This window comes from Microtus oregoni, unplaced genomic scaffold, assembly GCF_018167655.1.
Source record: "Microtus oregoni isolate MIOR12 unplaced genomic scaffold, Mior012 000026F_ref0000081, whole genome shotgun sequence".
Classification (NCBI taxonomy): Eukaryota; Metazoa; Chordata; class Mammalia; order Rodentia; family Cricetidae; genus Microtus; species Microtus oregoni.
The window spans coordinates 25,751,878-25,774,910 of NW_024543085.1; the positions used below are offsets into that span (position 1 = coordinate 25,751,878).

The 23,033-nt window shown below is 44.7% G+C and overlaps 1 protein-coding gene across 1 annotated transcript; it reads right to left on the reverse strand.

Annotated features, from left to right (window-relative positions):
* Positions 1-1,562: 1,562 nt before the first annotated feature.
* Zc3hc1 (zinc finger C3HC-type containing 1) lies at positions 1,563-22,820 on the reverse strand. Its single transcript, XM_041675594.1, has 10 exons — positions 22,675-22,820; positions 20,503-20,614; positions 17,264-17,414; positions 16,711-16,794; positions 11,851-11,978; positions 10,499-10,653; positions 8,247-8,487; positions 7,726-7,938; positions 5,597-5,797; positions 1,563-1,956 (listed from the first exon to the last, which is right to left on the reverse strand). The coding sequence occupies exons 1-10, from the start codon at positions 22,818-22,820 to the stop codon at positions 1,888-1,890; spliced, it is 1,500 nt and encodes a 499-aa protein (XP_041531528.1). The 3' UTR covers positions 1,563-1,887.
* Positions 22,821-23,033: the final 213 nt, after the last annotated feature.

Consider the following 23,033-nt stretch of genomic DNA (forward strand, 5'->3'; position numbering starts at 1 on the left):
TGCTTTTTCTTCATTCTCTCGAGTCAAGTGTCTAGGACCAAGTCATGCAGGACTATACTTCCCCACACGGAACTACACTTCCCTTGAAATTATCCAATTCCATTTGTGAGCATTAACTTTTCCCCTTCTTTCTTTCTTCTTCTTCCTTTTTGAGACAGGGCTTCTATGTAGTTTTGGAACCTGTCCTGAAACTACCTACTGTAGACCAGGCTGGCCTTGAACTCACAGAGATCCACCTGCTTCTGCCTCCCAAGTTCTGGGATTAAAGGCACGCACCACCACAGCCTGGCATCTTTGCTTTTTTTTTAAGACAGGATTTCACACTGTAGCCCAGGCTAGCCTTAAACTCCCAATAATCCTTCTGCCTCAGCCTCCAAGCAACTGGAGAACAACAGGTGCAAGCCACCATGTTGGCTTAACTTAGTATTTTACGTTTCCTAGAGTCTCCGAGAGTAGATAAATTGTATGTGAAAAAACGTGTTTGGCCCAAAGAAAAACATATAGGCATCCTCCTGAATATTAACCTTCAGCAAGCGATGAAAGGAGACAGAGACAGAGACCCACATTGGAGCACAGGACTGAATTCTCAAGGTCCAAATCAGGAGCAGAAGGAGAGAGAGCACGAGCAAGGAACTCAGGACCATGAGGGGTGCACCCACACACTGAGACAATGGGGATGTTCTACTGGGAACTCACCAAGACCAGCTGGCCTGGGTCTGGAAAAGCCTGGGATAAAACCGGACTCTCTGAACATAACGGACAATGAGGACTACTGAGAACTCAAGAACAATGGCACTGGGTTTCTGATCCTACTGCACGTACTGGCTTTGTGGGAGCCTAGGCAGTTTGGATGCTCAACTTACTAGACCTGGATGGAGGTGAGGGGTTCCTTGGACTTCCCACAGGACAGGGAACCCTGATTGCTTTTCGGGGTGAGGGGGGGGGACTTAATTAGGGGAGGAGGAGGGAAATGGGAGGCGGTGGCTGGGAAGAGACAGAAATCTTTAATAAATAAATAAATTTAAAAAAAAAAAGAAAAAACGTGTTTGGAACAATGAGAAATCTGGGATGTGGGCATGCTGGGAATCATACCCAGAACTTTGTCCACTCCAGATACATGTTTAACCAAGTCACACCTCCATATCCCTCCTAATTACAAATTTAAATCTAGACTAGTAGGTGATATTCAGGGATTAGCTTTTGTTGGACATAATCTATAATAAAGAAGTCATATTTCCTAGCGATATCAACTAAAGCAAAGCTTGGATGGAATATGATTATTGTAATAATTTTCGGGGCTGGAGAGATGGCTCAGCAGTTAAGAGGACCCGGGTTCAATTCCCAATATCCACATGGCAGCTAACAACTGTCTGTGACTCCAAGATCTCACACCCTCATACATACATGCAGACAAAATGAAAATAATTTTCTCCTTGGGGTGCAACTCAGCAATATCTACACTGGTTCTAAGGTCCCAATGTAAACAAAAGTTAAATTCTATGAACGCGCCCCCCCCCCCCAGGGAGCCAGGGAGGGAGAAAACAATTCTCCAGCGGCAGAAATCTTAGCCAGTGCTTTATTAACACACACTGTCGTCACATTGCCGGGCGAGACTCTCAGAACACTGTGCCCGCAGCCGAGCCACCGAAGTGGAGCTCTCGTCCTCGGTCTTGAGGCTGGTTTCGGAATTCCGCAGTCCTCTGACAGAACTGGGCTTGCTGTCTCTTACCCTGTCCTCATCCCCGCATGGCATGGGTCTCCTCTTCATGCAGATGGCAAGTCTGTACTTGCGATTAACCAGAATGAAGAAAAGCAACACCAGTTAACCAAAAAGAGGAGTCAGGCTTTTTTTTTTAATCACCTTCATTAGTTCTGTCTGGAACATTTTCAGGAAGAGCATAAAGACTCCCACTGCCGGAATATTCGGAACACTTTCCTTGATTTTTCAGAGAGACTCTGTAGATTGAAAAAAAAAAGAAGCTTATTATCAGAATTACATTCCTCATAGAGACAAAAGATAGGCATAGCATTAGGGCTGTCTTGGTAAATTTCTCCTTAGATATGATCAAGGCATATGTAAGATTGAATAAAAACTCGTTTTATGTTATGTGATATACATGATGCAGAAGCCTGTGTTCTACTGTCAGCCCACTGCTAACCCTCTGTGCATCGTCACCTGTCCCCATCCTCGTCTGTGATGATGGCACTCCTGACCCACCCTGCGTGCAGCACACAGCCTGCACTGGCTTTCATCCAGGTCGTTTAATTGGACGGACCTAGCTATTTCCTATGAACAATGATTTGTGTGGCACCCAGCTGGGGTTAACTGTATCATCAAAGTTTGAGAAATAAAACTTAATGACCTCCAAAGAGTTCAAACTCTACCTTGGCTTTCTCAGCTTCACGTTTTAGTCAACAGAACTAAACCAGCAAGGCCCTCTCACTGCGTCTCAATTATACCTAGGAAACGTCCTGAGATTTTCTGAGACGCGGTTACAGGGAGACAAAGCAACTCACTGAAAAGTTCTCAGTCACAACACTTGGTTCTACCTGCCTGCGGGTGACAATAAGAGCAGATATTCTGACTGGCAAGGGTCCCAGTGACAATGCAAAGGGTACTAGCAAGATATCCCTCACTTTATGAAACATGCCATTTCCACTGTCTCCTTACCCACCCTCCTTAAATTTATTTATTTATTGGTTTTTCAAGAAAGGGCCTCACCATATAGCTCTGGCTGTCCTGAAATTCACTATGTAGACCAGGTTGGCCTTGGTCAGTTCCTGCCTCCCAAGTATTGTGTGCCACCATGCCTGGCTCCTCCTTAAATTTTTTTAAAGTTACATTTATTTGTTTCTTTGTATGTGTAAGCACATGCCATGATGTGTGTGGAAATCACAGAATAACTTGCAGAACTTGGTTCTCTCCTTCTGCCATGTGGGTGCTGGGATCAAACTCTGGTCATCAGGTTTGGTGGTTAAGTGCCTTTACCAGTCTTAAAATACAAAATAAGCCTGGCGATGGTGGCGCACGCCTTTAATCCCAGCACTTGGGAGGCAGAGGCAGGCGGATCTCTGTGAGTTCGAGGCCAGCCTGGTCTACAAGAGCTAGTTCCAGGACAGGAACCAAAAGCTACGGAGAAACCCTGTCTCGAAAAAAAAAAAAATACAAAATAAACAAAAAAATTTCTTACCTTTTTCTAAAAATAAAGCAAAAGAAAACAGAAGCTGGAGAGATGACTCAGTAGTTAAGAGCACTTAACTGTACTTCCCGGACCCAAGCTTGGTTCCCAGCACACATACCAGGTGACCAAAAACATGTGTAACCTCAGCTTCAGCAATGTGCACATACATACCCACATGCAGAACACACACACACAAAACCCTATATGTAATAAAAATAAATCTTTAAAACAAAATAAAAAATGGGGTTGGAGAACTGAGACAATGGTTAGGATCACTTGCTGCTCTTGCAAAGGACCTGAATTCAATTCCTAGCATCTACATGGTGGCTCACAGGTATAATTCCCAGGTATTCATATGGTACACATTCATACACATAAAACTTTTTTTTTTTTTTTTGGTTTTTTCGAGACAGGGTTTCTCTGTGGCTTTGGAGCCTGTCCTGGAACTAGCTCTGTAGACCAGGCTGGTCTCGAACTCACAGAGATCCGCCTGCCTCTGCCTCCCGAGTGCTGGGATTAAAGGCGTGCGCCACCATCGCCCGGCTCACATAAAACTTTTTTGAGACAGGATTTCTCTGTGTAGCCCTGGCTGTATGGAAAGACTAGCCTTGAACTCATAGATCTGCTGCCTCTGCCTTCTAGAACTACAGGTGTGTTCATGCTCAGATAAAATAAATCTTAAAACAAACAAACACAAGTATCTTTTTTTTTCAGGAGTGGGAGTACAGTTCCAGAAGGGAGTTCTTCCTGGGACTCAGAGGACGGAGGGTTTACTGACTTCACTGACAAAGCTGAACTAAGCTGAGAACCAGTGTAAGCTCTCCGTTCCTTCCACAGCCCCACTAAGCCCTCTGCCATCCAGTCACAGCAGCAAGGCTAAAAGACAAACTGCCTAAGAGGAATTTAAAAGCCTAAGCCAGGGCCAATTATGCGTTAACTCTACACACTGAACCCACAGGAGGTTTCTTTGTAGTACTTTAGTGTGACGGTGACAGACAGAAAGCTTCTGTTGTTGTTTGAGACAGCTCTCGCAATGTCACCCTAGCTGTGCTGGAACTCACACTATAAGCCACACTGGCTTCCGACTCACAGAGATCCGCCTGCCTCTGCCTTCCAAGTGCTGGGATTAAAGGTTCATGCTACCATGACTGGCACTAGAGAAATATCTTTAAAAAACAAAACAAAACAAAAACCAGCCAAAATATTATTTCTTGAATCTGAGGACAGAAACAGATTTATGCTAAATCTCCAGTTTGAGTGGTGGGTCAAATTGCTGTCTTTCTATACTTTTATATTCCCAAATCCCCGTTTCTGTTGTAGTTTTTTGGAATCAGGTCTCCTATAGATCAGGCTGGCTTCCAACATGTGATCTGTCTAAGCCTACTGAGTGTGGGCATTACTGGTGTGTACTGACATGTCTGACCCCAACATAAAACATTTTTATTACATATTTATTATGTGTATATGCATTATTTAGTGTGTGCACATGCATGTGCATGCATACCACAGTAGACCACGTGGAGGAGAACTTCCTGGAGTTCTCTCTTTTTACTGCACGGGTTCTGAGTACTGAACTTAGGTCTTCAGGCTTAGCAGCAAGTTCCCTTACTGAGCCATCTTGCTAGGCCCCCGACCTAAGTATTTTTAAATTCAAAAAATGACAGACAGATTTTGGAAACCCTTCCTCTACTTACTTATTGAGGGCACTAATGATATACTTTGTTGGAGTTTGGTATATTTATAGCTCCCTCTGGTGGAAATCCTGTGAGACTACCATGAAATTGGGAACCATGACAGGCAAGTATTTCTTTAAGGCATAAAGTCAGAAATGGTTACATTTATGCCATGCTATGAGGCAAACTGGGCCTGGAAAGAACCCAAAACCAGTTCCCTGGACTCTCCCTTTCTCTCTTCGGCTCTGCGTGCTCTCAGGTCTGCAGCAGCAGCAGTCCTGGCTGTGAGAGCTAACGCTGGTCCAGAGCACGCGCCCAAGTGTGGAGAGCAAAGTAAGATGCTGAAATGGGAGAGTAAACCATGGTTTGGCACCCGGATCCAGAGCTCCAAACAGTTAACTGGCCAGACTCCAAACGCAAGCCACGGCGACCGGCAGAGAGCAGCCGTGCCATAGCTCGAGGCTGGGCAGCTGCCATCCGTCTATTTCTGCTGCTGTATCCCTTTCCTAACAGGAGTCATTGCAGCTGCAGGAACAAAGACTTTACCACAAAGTCATGGAATGCCATATGCTAAGTGGATGAGAAACACGGAACCACTTCTGGGCATTGCACCCGAAGACAGAAGGAACCTAAGCTGACTTCGGAGAGCTGAAAGCAGGCAGGTACTAACTACGGGGCCAGCCTCTGCTGCTCATCCCACAAACAACAGCGCTACATACACGCTGGGCAATGGCATCTTACCATGGGGTCCATCTCAGGTGGCTGGTTAGAATGCTTGTGGGCAAGCAGGATGGCCAACACTGCCTTCCAGCCTGGCTCCGCTGGAGTACTGGCATCCACCTCCGCTGTCCCATTCGTTTCCTTGGCAAGTGTGATATTTACCCAAGGGCACCAATCTCTATGCTGGGAAGTGGGATCAAAGAAGCTTCGGGGAGAGGTGTCCTGGGGGAGAAAAGAGAGGCACAGTCTTATTAGGATAGATGATGGGTCTGGTCAAGGAGGAGCTGCAGCCACTTAAGTTCAGAATCACACAACTGCCCACACTTCTGGTTCTTCTTGATTACTATCTCACCTTTGTCATTTTGAGATAAAAGTCAGGCTACATAGGCGAGCTGGTCACCGTACTGCCTCAGCTTCCCACGTATGCTCTTTAAACTGCTGTTTCAATTCCCTCTCATTCTTTAGATCTCTAGCCCTGGCCCCTTTCTGTTGAGATGAGGTCGGTGTCAGTGTGTAGTCCAGGATGGCTTTCAATTTGCCTCCATCTTCAGCCTCTGGAGTTCTGGGATTACAGGTGTGACCACACTAGACTATTGAACCTTCTTTTTTTTTTTTTTATTTCTTTTTCTTTTTTTCAAATTTATTTATTTATTAAAGATTTCTGCCTCCTCCTCCCCACCACCGCCTCCCATTTCCCTCCCCCTACTACTGAACCTTCTTAAGCATAGAAAAGAACGTTTGGAAAATCACTGGAAATAACCCCAAGAACTAAAAGAATTGCATGGTATTAAAAAGTTTCTGTAGAACAAAGCAAAATATCAGAGTGGAGAAAGTCTAAGAACAGGAGAGTCTGTGCCAGCTACAACTCAGACAGGGTATACCTAGAATACATAGACTTCAGACAGGGTATACCTAGAATACATAGACTTCAGACAGGGTATACCTAGAATACATAGACTTCAGACAGGGTATACCTAGAATACATAAAGACTTCAGACAGGGTATACCTAGAATACATAGACTTCAAACAGGGTATACCTAGAATACATAGACTTCAGACAGGGTATACCTAGAACACATAAAGACTTCAGACAGGGTATACCTAGAATACATAGACTTCAAACAGGGTATACCTAGAATACATAGACTTCAGACAGGGTATACCTAGAACACATAAAGACTTCAGACAGGGTATACCTAGAATACATAGACTTCAAACAGGGTATACCTAGAATACATAGACTTCAGACAGGGTATACCTAGAACACATAAAGACTTCAGACAGGGTATACCTAGAACACATAAAGACTTCAGACAGGGTATACCTAGAACACATAAAGACTTCAGAGGGTTTACCTTGAATATATAAAGAACTGCAAAAAGGCCAGGGGCGGGAGTGGTATATGCCTTTAATCCCAGCACTTGGGAGACAGAGGCAGATGGATCTCTGCAAGTTTGAGGCCAGCCTGGTCTAGATAGAGACCCTGCCTCAAAAAATAAAAACAAACTAAACAGCAAAACAAACAAACAAAAAAACAAAACAAAAAAAAGACCTACCTGCCAGGTGTGGTGGGTCAGATTTATAACCCCAGCACTGAGGCAAGAGGACTGACTTAAATCCAAGGCCAGCCTACGTCCAAGGCCAGGTCCCTAGTGAGTTCTAGAGCAGCCTGAGTTACTATGTGAGAGCGGGTAGGGAGGGAGAATCCCAAAGTCTCCTTCATCAGGTCTGCTGCCCTACTGTACAGTTGTCTTGTTAGTCTAAGTGTGTATGACTCTCTATATCCATTCCAAACCTTCGATCAACCAACTGTCCCCCTCCCCCAAAATGTTCATTTTGTGTGTGTGTTGGGGGGGGGGGGGGATGCACGTTAGGCTTGGCAGCAAGCACTCTTACCCTCTGGGCTCTCACCAGCCTGTGTTTTGTCTGAGACAAGGCCCGTGCAGCACAAACTGCTCTTGAACTCAGAAGCAGTGGAGGATGGCCTCTGCACTGTCTCCACCTCTCAAGGGCTGGGATTACATCTTTAAACTCACTAAATGTACTGTTGGTCAGAATCCAGGGAGGGCTCGTGTCTGCTTCTCCCCATGCACATAAAGCCAGCGACTGCTGCATGTGCTCTCACGGCTGTCTACAGAGATGGACTCACCGAGCTGCCAGAAGAGCAGAGGCGAGCCCGCTTGGCTTTCCGGAGAGGGCTGGAGGGAACTTCTAAGCCAGCAGAATCTCCAGTTCCCATGCTTCGGGTCACTGGCCGGCTCCTAGTGGTGGGGCTGGCTGCCTCTGGCTCAGGCCGGTCAACAGGACTGGAAGAATCCCAGCTCCGGGTTCGGGAGACAATGGGACCTGGACTCTTTTCAGACTGTAGAAAAAGAAAGGCAATGGAAGTATATGAATGATGTGATAGCTTTAGCCTGCGTACTCCTAGAAGCACGTGAAACACAGTATTTTAGAATGTGCTATGTAAATTTCAACTGCCTACATAACTAACTTCTTCCGAGACTATTGTATTTCTATACTTAGTTAGATTCTATAACAAATTTAGCTTCTCCATCTGTGAAGTGCGATACACGGGCTTACTTGCGATACACGGGCTTACTGATAGGGTTAAAGTGAAGCCTACCACCAAGTTCCAGCCCGCTGTCAGCGGCACCCTGAAGAGGCTAATACCTGCTCGGAGCTGGGAGAAACAGTAGAGTCTTGGCTTCGGGTCATCATCCGCCTAGGAGACTCAGGCACCAGAGGGAAGTGCTCAGGCCGACCCTCCGCACCTGGAATGGGGGAGCTCGTCAAGCCACAGGAAGCCTCCAGATCCGTCAGGGACGATTCAATCTGCTGGAAGCCCCAGAGACCGACCTTCCTCATACACTGGGAGCATGATATCAGGGAGAGCTGTGTGGGTTCCAAAGAACTAGGAAGGAATGGGAGAGAAAGGGGTGTTTCTAAAGGTGTTACTTCCATGAGACTATGTATTTGATTTCTGTTTTATCTCAGCAAACAGGCTCTACAGTGGGCTAGTGGACTGAGAGCCATGAACTCTTAAGAACCCTGATCTGAGGACCTGACATTCACTAACTCCTACATTACCTTCTCAAAGGGTCTTAGGGTCTTGGTATGTTCTAGTTGGCAAAAATATTGTGAAGTATGTTTTATAAACTCCTATCCTCTTAAAACACTTTCCTTAATCTACCAAAAAAAAAAAAAAGCATAGTTATTTACTTATTTTATTTTTTTTAAATAGGGTCTTATTCTGTAGCCCAGGCTGGCCTCAAACTCATGATAAATCCTCCCAAGCGCTGTGATCACAGGCACACACCCACGACTCCCAAACTCAGCAAGAAAGCTTCCTTAAAGTAAATGGTGGTAGTGATGGGGCAAGGTCACTTGATGCTCTTCCAAAGAACACAAGTTTGGAATCCAGGGGCTGGAGAGATGGCTCAGTGGTTAAGAGCATTGCCTGCTCTTCCAAAGGTCCTGAGCTCAATTCCCAGCAACCACATGGTGGCTCACAACCATCTGTAAAGAGGTCTGGCGCCCTCTTCTGGCCTTCAGGCATACAGACAGAATATTGTATACACAATAAATAAATAAATAAATATATATATATATATATAAAAAAAAAAGTTTGGAATCCAGCAGCCTTCCTTGCAAGAACATTGAATTAGAAATCCACAGAAACCATGTTTAAATAAAGAAAGCAAGTCACATGACCAAGTGGGCGGCTCAAAACCACCTGGAACACTGAGGCCCTCTTCTGGTCTTTGAGGGCACGTGCACACATATGGCATGTACTTCACACAAACACAGATACATGTTCATAAATAAAAATACATTTTTTTTTGTTCTTTTTGGTTTTTTTAAGACAGGGTTTCTCTGTTCTCTGTGTAGCCTTGGCTGTCCTAGAACTAGTTCTATAGAACAGGCTGCCTTTGTGCTGCTTGCCACCAAGCCTGGTAACACGAGTTCAGTCCCAAGAACCCCTGTGGCAGAAAGAGAACTGACTCATCCAGTTCTCCTCTGACCTCCCACTCGAGCCACGGCACATGCACGGAGATGGCCACTCCACGCACACACAAAATAACTGTAGAAAGCAAATGTCGGAGTAAAGCAGACTGGCTCTGGCACTCTTCTTTTTGAAGGAGTCAACCCCAAACTAAGCTGGAGTGGAAATGCCAGAGTGGGGTAGGGGCTCCAGATGGCGTCTCCTCTGGTAATTTTTGTCAACTAAACTTGATTGTCTTCCCTTCTAAAAATAGGACACTATGTTCCTTTTACAAAGAGCTGTACTGTTTATGGGAGCATAAGTTCCCAGCTATGAGGGGGCTGCACAAAGAAAGACTCAGGTGTGAACCCCAAGAATGCCTTAGCATTTATTCTGTTTTAGTTACTGATTCTTACCCACTTCTCTATTCCTCCTCCACTTTAATTTCTCTCTCTCCTTTTTTTTTTTTTTTTTTTTTTTTTTTTTTTTTTTTTAGTTTTTCGAGACAGGGTTTCTGTAGCTTTGGTGCCTGTCCTGGCACTAGTTCTTGTAGACCTGGCTGGCCTCAAACTCACAGAGATCCGCCTGCCTCTGCCTCCCGAGTGCTAGGATTAAAGGCGTGCGCCACCACAGCTGCCCAGCTCTCTCCCTCTCCTTTTAAAGATTTGCTTATTCATGGTATTTTTATGTATATGAGTGTTCTGTCTTCACACACACCAGAAGAGGGCACCAGATCTCACTACAGATGGTTGTGAGCCACCATGTGGCTGCTCGGAATTAAACTCAGAACCTCTGGAAGAGAACTCAAGTGCTCTTACATGCTGAGCCATCTCTCCAGCCCCCCGATTTCTCTTTTTGTTCTCTCATAGGAAACATGTGGTTTCTAAATCGTAACAGTGACTGCTGTCATAGCTTGTGTTCCCAGGTAATACTCACTAACCTACACGCCCAGCCACACAGAGAAAGAACACAGGCAGTGACATGGACTTGCATGTCTGAGCCCAATTTGCTTGGAGTTTTCTTGTCGTCAGTTTGGTAATCAAGCTCATCCTCCAGCAGGTGCAGCAGCACACTAATCTTGTCTTCTGTCAAGCACTGCAAAAGAACCAGGGTTAAAAAGCAACTCCAGAGGAAAAAAAACCACTCACAACAACACACATGGTCCGGGGAACACCATGACTTGGAGACAGATCTTCACAGGAGACACACTCTAGGGCAGGACTGCGCTGTCACAGAGTTTAGCTTCCTAAATTGCAGCTTTTCTTCTAAGTACTAAACGGTTCTTAACTTACCAACTGTAGATTTTATCTAAAACTTGTGACTTCAAATCCAAATAATAAAAACATTTATGTCTTGATCTACCACTGAATTTACTTTTGACAGAACAAATTTGACAGCCTTGATTTTTGGCCTGTGGATAGTAAAGCACTATGATGGGGTGGGGTGGGGTGGGGCTGCCTTAGTGAAAGTCAGGCTGACTTTGTTTGAGACGGGATTTCTCTAACAGCCCTAGCTGTCCTGGAACTAGCTCTTGTAGATCAGGCTGGCCTTTAACTCACAGAGATCCGCCTGCCTCTGCCTCCAGAGTGCTGGCATTAAAGGTATTCTTCACCACAACCCAGCTCAGGCTGATGTTTCTAAAAGCAAACAGAGGTTAACTGCTTAGTGCTAGAAGCCCTAACAGAGGGTCAACTTGAGAAATGACCAGTTTTTAGCGCCTACAATATAGCGTGTCTTTTTTTTTTTTTTGGTTTTTCGAGACAGGGTTTCTCTGTGGTTTTGGAGCCTGTCCTGGAACTAGCTCTTGTAGACCAGGCTGGCCTCGAACTCACAGAGATCCGCCTGCCTCTGCCTCCCAAGTGCTGGGATTAAAGGCATGCGCCACCACCGCCCGGCTGATATAGCGTGTCTTCACAGCAGACAAGAGCAGGATAAATGCAGCACAGAGAGACTGCAGCTACAGTTCTAGTCACAGAAGAGAATCTTGTCCTACAGCATCAGAAAACAGTATGCAGTAAGTAGTTTAAGTCAATCAAGACAAAGTTGAATTTGCAGGGCTGGATCTGGGGCACAGGCCTTTAAACCCAGCACTCCGGAGGTAGAGCGAGGTAGAGCGGAGGTTGCTGGATCTCTGTGAGCCCTAGGGGAGCCATTTCAAGATCCCTATTTAACTGTCTACTCACACCCTCGGTTACTGCATTTCCAGCAGAAACTGGATCCTCTTCACAATATTCCATCCTCTTGTCAGTCAAATAAAGCAACTGGTAACCACTGGAGCCAAGAAAAACTCACCATAGTTTTCAAGTCCTCTGGCCTCAGGGAAGGAAGCTGGAGCTCTAAATGGCAAAGGCTTTGGAACCGGTCCAGGAATTCACTGACAAGAACAGCAGGCTCACCCAATGGCAACATCCCAAATCTATCTGTGGGAAAAATAAACTGGGAGATTAGATGGGAGTGAAAATAAAGACCTCGAAGAGAACAGTTAGAGAAATGTAAAATGGATAGTTGATGATATTAAACTATTGTTTTACACGTAAGCCCACAGAGACCTGCACAGTTTCAAACCAGACAAAATCCCAGCATTAAAAGTGGACACAAAGTCCCACCCTAACCAAAAAGCTATCTGCAATTGATACCTGCCTGGAGAGAAAAGGGTGGGTGGGGTGAGAGAAAAACATTCAAAGTCCCATAAGTAGGACTGAACTTTTTAAAATTTATTTTTATGTATATGCGTGCTCTATCTGTGTGTACAACTTTATGCCAAAAGAAAGCATCAGATCCCACTATAGATGGTTGTGAGCCACCATGAGATTGAGGGGAATTGAACTCAGGACCTCTGTAAAAACAGCCAGTGCTCTTAACTACTGAGCCATCTTTCCAGCCCTCAGGATTGAACTTCTAAATAATGCAGAGAGTGTTGAGGCTGTGAGGAACACTAAAGAATCAAGATTGTCTAGAAGTAGAGTTCAGCGTGCAGCTCAGTGGCAGGGCACTGGCCTCAGAGCCTCCTATGGGCAAGGATCTGGGTTCCATTCCCAGCACTACCAGAAAAAAGAAAGATGGGCTAAAAATTGATAATTGATGAAGTTGGTGGCAGGAGAAAAGCATTTAATTATGAAGTATTCTCTGTATTCCTGTGTATGCATGAAATTGTTACCTTTAGAAAGTCAGGGAAGAACCAAAACAATTACTGACGTAGGAGGTAGGATTCACCAGACAGAAATTAAAGAAACAATATTTTATAACAATTATCAAATTGCATATATTTCACCATGAGTTGAAGTAGAAGGTAAATTCTTATTGCTGAAGTGCTATTCCATGCACTTCAGAATCAGGACCCAGAGACCCAGGCTGGAGCTAACCTGAAGGCCTTCCTGAGGTCTAGCTTTCATGGTTCCAGAAAGTGCCATGCGAACCTCCAGAGGAGGAAAGCAACTAACAGTCCTACTCAGCTATGGTGCCCACGAACCACAGTGGCCAGGATGGCACTATAACCCTAAGGGTGCAGCAGTAACACACTTACCTGTCGAGAACCAACAGCTCTCCAACTGTACTTAAGGCCTGCTCAACAAAAAGGAAGTCACGCCAGGCACATAAACACAAAACTAACATTCCAGGGCTAAAGAGAAGGCTTAGCAGTTTGGCTGGTCTTCCAGAGGACCTAGGTCCAATTCCTAGCACCCACATGGCAGCTCACAACTGTCTGCAACCCAAAATCTGACACTCTCACACAGACATACATGCAGCCAAAACATCAATGCACATAAAATAAATCTTTTTTAAAAAGTAACATTATAGAGACTGAGCAGGTTGTATTTCTATTTTTAGGAATACACACATACACACACAAACACACACACACACACACACACACACACACACACACACACCAACAACTGGAGAAAAGAAGCCATAAATTTGAGAGGTGGCAAGACAAGTACGTGGGAGGGGCTGGCAGGAGAAGTGGGAAAGTGGGAAAGGAGCAAATGTCACAACGCTGTGGACTGCGTTGTAAGGGGCTTGCTGTGACAGCATGAGGGCTGAACTTGGATGTCTAGTATCCATGTAAAAGGCCAGGCATGGGGGCTGGAGAGATGGCTTGAGAGTCAAGAGCGCTTGTCCTTGCAGGAGCCTTGGGTTTGGTAACCAGCACCCACATGGAGGCTCATAACTCCCTCTAACTCCAGTTCCAGAGGAGCCAATGTCCTCTTTTGGCCTCTTCAGGCACCAGGCAAACACATGATACACAGACATGCATACAGGCAAAAAACCCACACACATAAAATTTCAAAACTTAATTAATTAAAAAAAATTAAGAAAGAAAAGAACAGTACAAGCCTGGCAGGGTGGTGCACACTTGCTCTTTTTGTGCTTAGGCTGAGGCAGGAGGACTGGCTCAAGTTTAAAGACAGTTTGAGCTACATAAGACTTTCTTAAAAACAAAAAGAATGAGAATACAGCAGGGCAGAGGGAGGCATACCTACAATCCCCAAACTTGCACTGTGGCAAGTTCAAGACAGCCTGGTCCACACAGTAAGCTCTAGGCCAACCATCTAGAACTACATGTCAAGACTGTCTTTCAAAAACCCAAAATGAGCAGGAAGCATTTTAGTTACTTCCCAGAGCCCTGTTCCCTTACAGGGAAATCAATAAGTTATTCTTCAAAACAAAAACAAAACACAGAAAAACATATGTAGGATAGTTTTGAGATAGGTTTTCATACTGTAGAGTTCAGAGTAGCCCCAAACATACAACAATCCTCTTGTGCTCCCAAGTGCTGGGAAAATATACTTAGAAAATGAGAGATTACATAGGAGAGATGAAGAAAGAAACGGTCCTAAGCTGGTTAATTAAAAAGCAGGGTGCAGGGCTGAATAGATGGCTCAGCGGTTAAGAGCACTGCCTGCTTTTCCAAAGGTCCTGAGTTCAATTCCCAGCAACCACATGGTGGCTTACAACCATCTGTAATGAAGTCTGGTGCCCTCTTCTGGCCTTCAGGCATACACACAGAAAGAATATTGTATACATAATAAATAAATAAATATTAAAAAAAAAAAAGCAGGGTGCAGCGTGCACTGGGGAGGCAGGGAAAGTGGATCTCTGTGAGCTGGAGGCCAGCCTGGTCTACAGAGACAGGACAGGCTCCAAACGACACAGACACACGGTTGTGTCTCAAAAAACTAAAAAACAAAAACAAAACAAAAAAAGAGCTAGTTCCAGGACAGGCTCCAAAGCTACAGAGAAACCCTGCCTTTTTTTAAAAAAATATTTATTTATTTATTTATTTATTTATTTATTTATTTATTATGTATACAATATTCTGTGTGTATGCCTGAAGGCCAGAAGAGGTCGCCAAACCTCTTTACAGAGGTTGTGAGCCACCATGTGGTTGCTGGGAATTGAACTCAGGACCTTTGGAAGAGCAGGCAATGCTCTTAACCACTGAGCCATCTCTCCAGCCCCGAAACCCTGCCTTGAAAAAACAAAACAAAAAAGTATTTTTTCAGTTTGATGTGTTTTATTTTTATGTATATGAGTGTTTGGCCCACAAGTCTGTTATGTTCTCCACGTTCATGACTGGCGCCAGAAGAGAATGAAAGACCTCCTGGAACTGGAGTTACAGACACCAAGTGCTCTTAACCACCGAGCCATCTCTCCAGCACTGGCCTGGCACACACCTTTGATTACAGGTCTTGGGAGGCAGAGGGAGAGGCAGATCAAGATAGATCACTGAGTTCAAGGCCAGCTTGGCCGTCATAATTAAGTTTCAGCCTGCGTAGGGGGACACAGTGAGACCCTGTCTGAAACAAAAAAAACATCCAAAAAGAGGGGCTGGAAAGATGGCTTACTGGTTAAGAGCAATGGCTGCTCTTCCAGAGGCCCCAGGTTTGAATCTTAGCATTCATAAGGCATTGAACAGTTGTCTGTAACTCTAGTCCCAGAAGATCCAACACCCTCCTCTGGCCTCTGAGTAGAGAATGTATAGACAAACACATAAACAAAACAGCCATATGTGCAAATAAGTAATTTTTTTTAAAAAAAGCATATAAGATAATAAAATGGACTTTCAGACTTCTGACACAAAAACTGGATGGGAAGGTTGGGGCAAACTTTTAGGAACTGGACTCTTCCAGCTTTGCACCACCGAGTGCCAGGTGCCTATACTATTAAGCAGAAATGTTAATGAGGTGACTGAAAATGAGTCAAGATCAAAGAGCTCTAGATAGGAATTAGGAGTTCTTCAACGAGGTCAAGTTGTGAGTGGAGCTGGAGTTCCAGGGCAGTCAGGACTACACAGAGAAACCCTGTCTCAAAAAACAAAACAGAACAAAAAGTTCTAAGAGCTAGCTAAAAACAAGCTATCAGCCAAACATTTATAAGCATTTATAGCTTGTAATAAGCCTCTGTGCGGTTACTTGGGAGCAACTACCGGGACACAGAAAACTCCACCTACAATACCTTCCAATGGAAGCCACGGCAGAACATGGGGCTGCTTAATGCAGTGGAAAAGCAGAGTCTGGAATCAGGTAAATCACAGTTAATAGTTAATCATAGTCTAATTCATGTTATGACCTCTGGAACTCACTATGTAGACCAGGCTGGCCTCCAACTTACAGAAATCTACCTGCCTCTGCCTCCTGATCTAATTCTTAAATCTCTTGCCTAAAACAATTGAGTTCTTATTTTTTTTTAAAATTATTTATTTATTTATTATGTAAACAATATTCTGTTTGCATGTATGCCTGCAGGCCAGAAGAGGGCACCAGACCTCATTACGGATGGTTGTGAGCCACCATGTGGTTGCTGGGAATTGAACTCAGGACCTTTGGAAGAGCAGGCAATAATACTCTTAACCACTGAGCCATCTCTCCAGCCCAATTGAGTTCTTATTACCTACCTTGAAGGACCCCTTGTGAAGATTCAAAAGGCTACACACACACACACACACACACACACACACACACACACCACACACACACATGGCTGGTAGGACAAGCTGGGAAGGTTAAGTGATAAATAAATGCAAGGTCTTGAAAAGCATAAACAGAAGAAAAAAAGCAACTTCCAAGAGCAGGTTTGCACAAGAAACTGGGCTCTATTAGAGAGTGACGACCTGGGAAAAATGGTAACAGGGCTTCTTTATATGTGTACCTGGACAGGGGCTGTCTGGCCAAAAGCAGAACTTCTCATGGGCACTGCACAAGGATTTCCTGAGTTCAGCACATCGTTCCTTGTCTGAAAGCCACAAGAGGTAGCAATTATTATACACTATACAGATCAAAATCTGAAGAGCCAAGAGTCTTTTAGAGAAAAACCTAACAACACATACATTTAAAAAACTTACGATACCTTTAAAATTATTTTTAAAAAAGGCAAGTATATCCTCTTAAAACTTATCACGAAAAGAGTTCCTTTGTTGGTACAAAAGATGTATGTTGTGTAACTTGGAAGGGAAGGCTTTCGAAGTATGGGTGCTCTGAAAGGCCAGACTGGGATTAAAAGGTAAACAAACTGCTGTCTGTCTAGACACTCCACAGCAGAACAACTGAGGCTAACAGGGCGAAGGCCATGGCGGCTTCACCTTGTCATTTGTGATGTGGCACACTCTTCACTCAGACAGATGCCGGTCCAGCACCTCGTCCACGCTAAGCTAGCACCCTCCCACTGGCTATGTCACCGGCGTGGGTCTGGACGCTGCACTTACATCGGCTGAAGTCAAAGGCTGGCTGCAGGCTGGCACAGAGGAAGGCCTGGCAGCTGGAGCACTTGAGCATATCGCATTCCACTGTGACCCAGCCGTATCTGGCGCAGATGAGTGGGGAGAGCTCAGGGGGCTTCCCTGCCCACTTCAACGAGTACTCGCGTTAAGAAAAAACCACGTATATGAAAACCAAGCACAATTAAACTTAAAACACATTTTTAATAAATTTACTTTTAATGCATACAGTCATTAAAAGTAGACAGTAAAAGCTTGGAGATGGTGGCACATGCCTTTAAGCCTAGCACTTGGGAGGCAGAGGCAGGCGGATCTCTGTGAGTTCGAGGCCAGCCTGGTCTACAGAGGGAGTTCCAAGATAGGCTCCAAAGCTACACTGAGAAACCCTGCCTTGAAAAACAAACAAAACAGTAGACAGTAAAGAAAATGGTCTATACAATTCCCAGCACTGGGGAGGCAGAAGCAGGTAGATCTGAGCTCAAGACTAGCCTGGTATACGAAGGAGTTCCAGGACAACCAGGGCTACAGAGAAACCCTGTCTGAAATGAGAGAGAAAACAATAGAGTGTATGTGTGTGTTTTAAAGCTGAGCACGGTGGTGCACACCCTTAATCCGTCCCCTGGAAGGCAGAAGCAGGAAGATCTCTGAGTTTGAGGTCAGCCTGGTCTATAAAAGAAGTTCCAGGGGGGCTGGAGAGATGACTCAGTGGTTAAGAGCATTGCCTGCTCTTCCAAAGGTCCTGAGTTCAATTCCCAGCAATCACATGGTGGCTCACAACCATCTGTAAAGAGGTCTGGTGCCCTCTTCTGGCCTTCAGGCATACACACAGAATATTGTATACATAATAAATAAATATTAAAAAAAAACCACCCTGTTTTTTTTTTAAAAAAAAAAAAAAAAAAGAAGTTCCAGGATAATCGGGGCTACATAATACAGAGAGACCCTATTTCAAACAAACAAAAGATTTATTTTGTTTTTTTAATTATGTGTTTGTGTGGGTTACTATATGGGTTTGTATATACACGAGTGCTAGTACCTTGGAGGTCAGATGAATTGGGGTGAATCCCTGGAGTTGGAGTTACAGGCAGCTGAGCTGCCCGAGCGGCAAGTACTCAACCACTGAGAGCCAATTCTTCATCTCTCTGTATCTGTTCAGCCTCTGAGAATCCATCTTTAAAATACACAACACAAAACTGTCTTTCTTACTGCCTGGGGGCAGAATACAGACACTGCCTGCTTCATTTAATCTGAAGCCCTGGGGCCTGCGAGTGCTGCCGAAAGCCCCAGCAACGATGGACCTAAGCAGAAGGGACCATAAAGGTCAGGAAGGCCGGAACAGTTCTGCCATCATTTGCCTGTGTTATCCTAATGTCCCACCACCACCTGGCAGCAGACGCATCTTTAATTATGTACCTGGGAAAGTGTCCTGAAGCATTTATTGATCCTGAATAGTAAAAATCTCATTGCTTGTATTTTACCTTAAGAGAGAATCTCTAAGTATGAGGCCAGCCTGATCTACAAAACAAGTTCCAGGACAGTCAGAGCTACATGGAGAACCTTGTCTCGAAAAACCACAAAAAGAAAGGGGGGCATTTATTTTAGGGGTTGAAGAGAGAACTCAGCAGTTAAGAGTGTGCTCCTCTTACAGAGGACTAGAGTCTGATGATTCCCAGCAACCACAAGGCAGCTCACAACAGACAGTAACTTCAGCTCCAGGGGATCTGATACCCTTTTCTTTTTCTTTTTTTTTTTTTTGGTTTTTCGAGACAGGGTTTCTCTGTGGTTTTTGGAGCCTGTCCTGGAACTAGCTCTTGTAGACCAGGCTGGTCTCAAACTCACAGAGATCCGCCTGCCTCTGCCTCCCGAGTGCTGGGATTAAAGGCGTGCGCCACCACCGCCCGGCTTCTGATACCCTTTTCTGGCCCCTGTGAACACCCACACTCATGTGGACATACCCAAACACACAGAGATATGCAAAATTTAAAACAACAACAACAACATCCCCCCTCCTTCACACACACACACACACACACACACACACACACACACACACACTTGCATACATGAGCAGATATATAAATTTAAAAACAAGCAAACAAAGAAAAACAAAACTAAAACAACTCTGTGTCTAGATTCACAGTCCACAGAGTTTGTGGAATAGTTGTTGGGATAATAAGCATTGGAGCAGTTTGTCATGCAACAGTGACTCATATACAAAAGGGAGCTAGAAACTGTCAAGACAGCAGTGCACCTTCAATGAGATCACAGTCCTGGCTCTTCTACTTGCTAGCAGGATGTCTTGTTAGTCAGGTACCTACTCTCACAACTACTCTCACGGCTTTTTTTTTTTTTTTTTTTTTGGTTTTTCGAGACAGCATTTCTCAGTGTAAGGGCCTCTGCCTCCCGAGTACTGGGATTAAATCCGTGTTCTTCTGGCTTTTGTTGTTGCTGTTTGTTCTTTTGCTCTCTTCTGTAAAATGAGTATAATAGGACTGGGAATACAGCTCAGTGGGAAAGTGTCTGCCTGGTATACATGAGGACCTAGGTTTGATTCCCAGCACTGCCTTCAACCAGAAAAACAAACAAAAACCGGGATGGCAGTAAAGGTACTTATTTTCACAGGAGTGAGTTAAAGATCAAAGGTGAGAACACATGTGAAAACCTACTACACAGAAGCACCAGTAGCTATTCCTTCTCTCAGGACTTGTTTTGGTTTATTCTTCTGTAAAGACAAAAGGTTAGCTGGGCACGGTGGCTCCCGTTTACCATCCCAGCATTTGGGACCAAGGCAGAAGAACTATGAGCTGATCTTGAGATGCAGGTTACAGACCCTGTCTCAAAAAAAAACAAACCAAAAGATCTGCTCTGTCCCTCAACTGATCCTTAGGGATAACATACTAAGGTCTAATTTCCATTGAAAAGTTCTTACCAACACTGATTCTTTGGTTTAAAAGATCAGAATAATGGGCTGGATGGATGACTCAGCAGGTAAGAGCACTGGCAGCTATTCCAGAGGACTCCAGTTCAATTCCTAGCACCCATATCGAGGGTGACAACCATCTGCAATTCCATTCCAGGATTCTGTGGACACTGCACACATGTGGTTCACATACAGGCAACACACTCACACACATAAAATAAAAGCTGAAGATCAGAGTACACGGTATAGGACTCTAGAGTGACAATTCTGCAGCAGGCTACCCCTTACATGAACTGAAAAAGGATATAGAAAAGGTCTCCACTCTGTGAAAAAAGGCTTCTTTGCTTGTAGATTCCAATGGGGACTGCTCTGCTTGAGGCGATCCATTGACTGGTTGCAATGTGGCAGATGCGTCCTTTCTGAAACAAGGAGCAGGAGAGTTAGTGCTCTTTTCTCTGTATTACTCTGCTGAAATCTTCCAAGCCTAGCTACTCTACACGTAGCCAACCCAAATGAGATTTTAAGTCTCTGAAACTCATTTCAACAGTCGCTGTTCCAGTCAAGCTATTCCTCTGCTTCATAAATCCTTTACCTTCCTAATAGTTATGAAATGGACTCTAAATTCTCCCATCTGGCAGTCACAACTCTTTATAGTTTAGCCACACTCCTAGGTCATTCACAGTTCTCCAATAATATTCTGAATAATTTTAGTAAATACAAAATAAGGCCTTCAAGGATTCAGGTATTAAATAATAAAACTTAAACCATCTCAGAGAAAAATTTCTTTTTCTTTTTGGAGACAGAGTCTCACTCTATAACCCAGACTGGCCTGGAATTCATAGCAACCCTCCTGCTTCAGCCTCTCAAGTGTTGGTATTACTACTGTGTATACACACGCATGTGTGTGTGTAAGAGATATATACGTGAGTAAATGTTGCTGAGCACATATATGGAAGTCAAGTACTTTATCTACTGAGACATCTTGTCTATCTCTGTTTTTGTTTGTTTGGTTTTTTGGGGGGATGGGGCTTGGTTTTTCAAGACAGGGTTTCTCTGTGTATCAGCCCTAGCTGTTCTGGAACTCGCTCTGTAGACCAGACTGGCCTCAAACTCAGAGATCACTGGCCTCTGTCTCCCGAAGGCTGGGATTAAAGGTTTAATCCACCATTGCCTGGCTTGTTTTTTTTTTTTTTTTTTTTAAAAAGAAAAAGAAACAGGGTCTGCCGGGTGGTGGTGGCACAGAGGTGGTGGAGGCAGAGGCAGGCGGATCTCTGTGAGTTCAAGACCAGCCTGGTCTACAAGAGCTAGTTCCAGGACAGGCTCCAAAACCACAGAGAAACCCTGTCTCGAAAAACCAAAAAAAAAAAAAGAAAGAAACGGGGTCTCATTTTGTAATATATGCTGGTCCTGGAACTCACTACCTAACAAGCTGACCCAGAATTTACATCAATACTCTTGCTGCAGACTTTCAGTCGCTGGTATTACAAGTGTAAGCCACTATGCGCAGCTAAAAACCTCTTTAGAAATAAGAAAAGACCAATAACTATGACTTGAAAGAAATAAAATAATTCCAGCCAGTGGTGGTGGCACACGCCTTTAATACCCAGCACTCAGAAGGCAGAGACATGCAGATCTCTGTGAGTTCGAGGCCAACCTGGTCTACAAAGTGAGTTCCAGGACAGGCTCCAAAGCTACAGAAAAACCGTTTCAAAAAAACAAAACAAAAAAGCCAAACTCATTATAGTCTAAGCAGTATCTTTGAATTTGTCTCCAATAGAAAAAATTTAAATTTACTCACTTTAACTCTCTCTTTTCCCTCTCCCTCCTCCCCATACCTCTTTCTCTGACGGGGCCTCAGGTTGGCCTGAAACTTCAGAACCTCTGCCTCCACCTCCCCCAAGCGCTTAGAGTTGTATGCCACCACTACCGGTTTAATGCAGTACTGGGGTCAAATCCTGGGCTTAGTGCAAACTAGGCTAGCTATATTCCCGTCCCAACATTAACTGTTTAATTAAGGAAGGACGGGGGTGGGGGGGTAGGGGGAGAGGAAAAGTCACCACACAACTTCCCTTTACTATCTTGATAACTACTGTAACCGTGTAATTGGTTTCATTTATGATCCTGCGTACATCTGCTTTACGCATTTAAGAGTGTTCTTCGGAAAAGGGTTTCTTAAACTTCCCTAGACTATGAGAATCCACCGCATGAATCCTAGTTGGTATTCATCTTATTCAGCTAACACTCTTCTCCCTCAAAAATGGCTTGTAACAAAATTTCGCTAGTGATGCGGCATCAGGTACATCCAGAAGCTGCTAAAGCCAAGCAATCAGGGACGCTTTCAGATCCCATAAAGAATTCAACCCCAGCCACCAAGTCACAGATAGAAGTTACCGCACGCCGCGCCCCCGCCCCTGCTCCAGGCCCCTGTTCCAAAGCCACTCGAAAATTAAGCGCCCAAACCACAGCTTGGGGAACTCACGCTTCTGTGCTTCCATCTTCCGGGGCGATTCCCTCATCTATCAGCTGCCGAACTTTCTGGGGTGTCCCTTCAGGGGAACGAACAACTGCACCCCAAGTCTTTTCAATACCCGCGGCAAACAGCTGCCCCTCACTGGGAGCCGCCATCTTGGTCCGTTCCTGACTTGTGTCCCCACGCGTCTGGAGGCTCAGGAACTTCCGTTCTGGGTTAAGACCCGCCCCTCTAGCCAAGCGGTGGTGGCGCACGCCTTTAAGCCTAGCACTTGGGAGGCAGAGGCAAGCGGATCTCTGTGAGTGCAAGGCCAGCCTGATCTACAGAGTGAGTTTCAGAACTGGCTCCATAGCTACAGAGAAACCCCG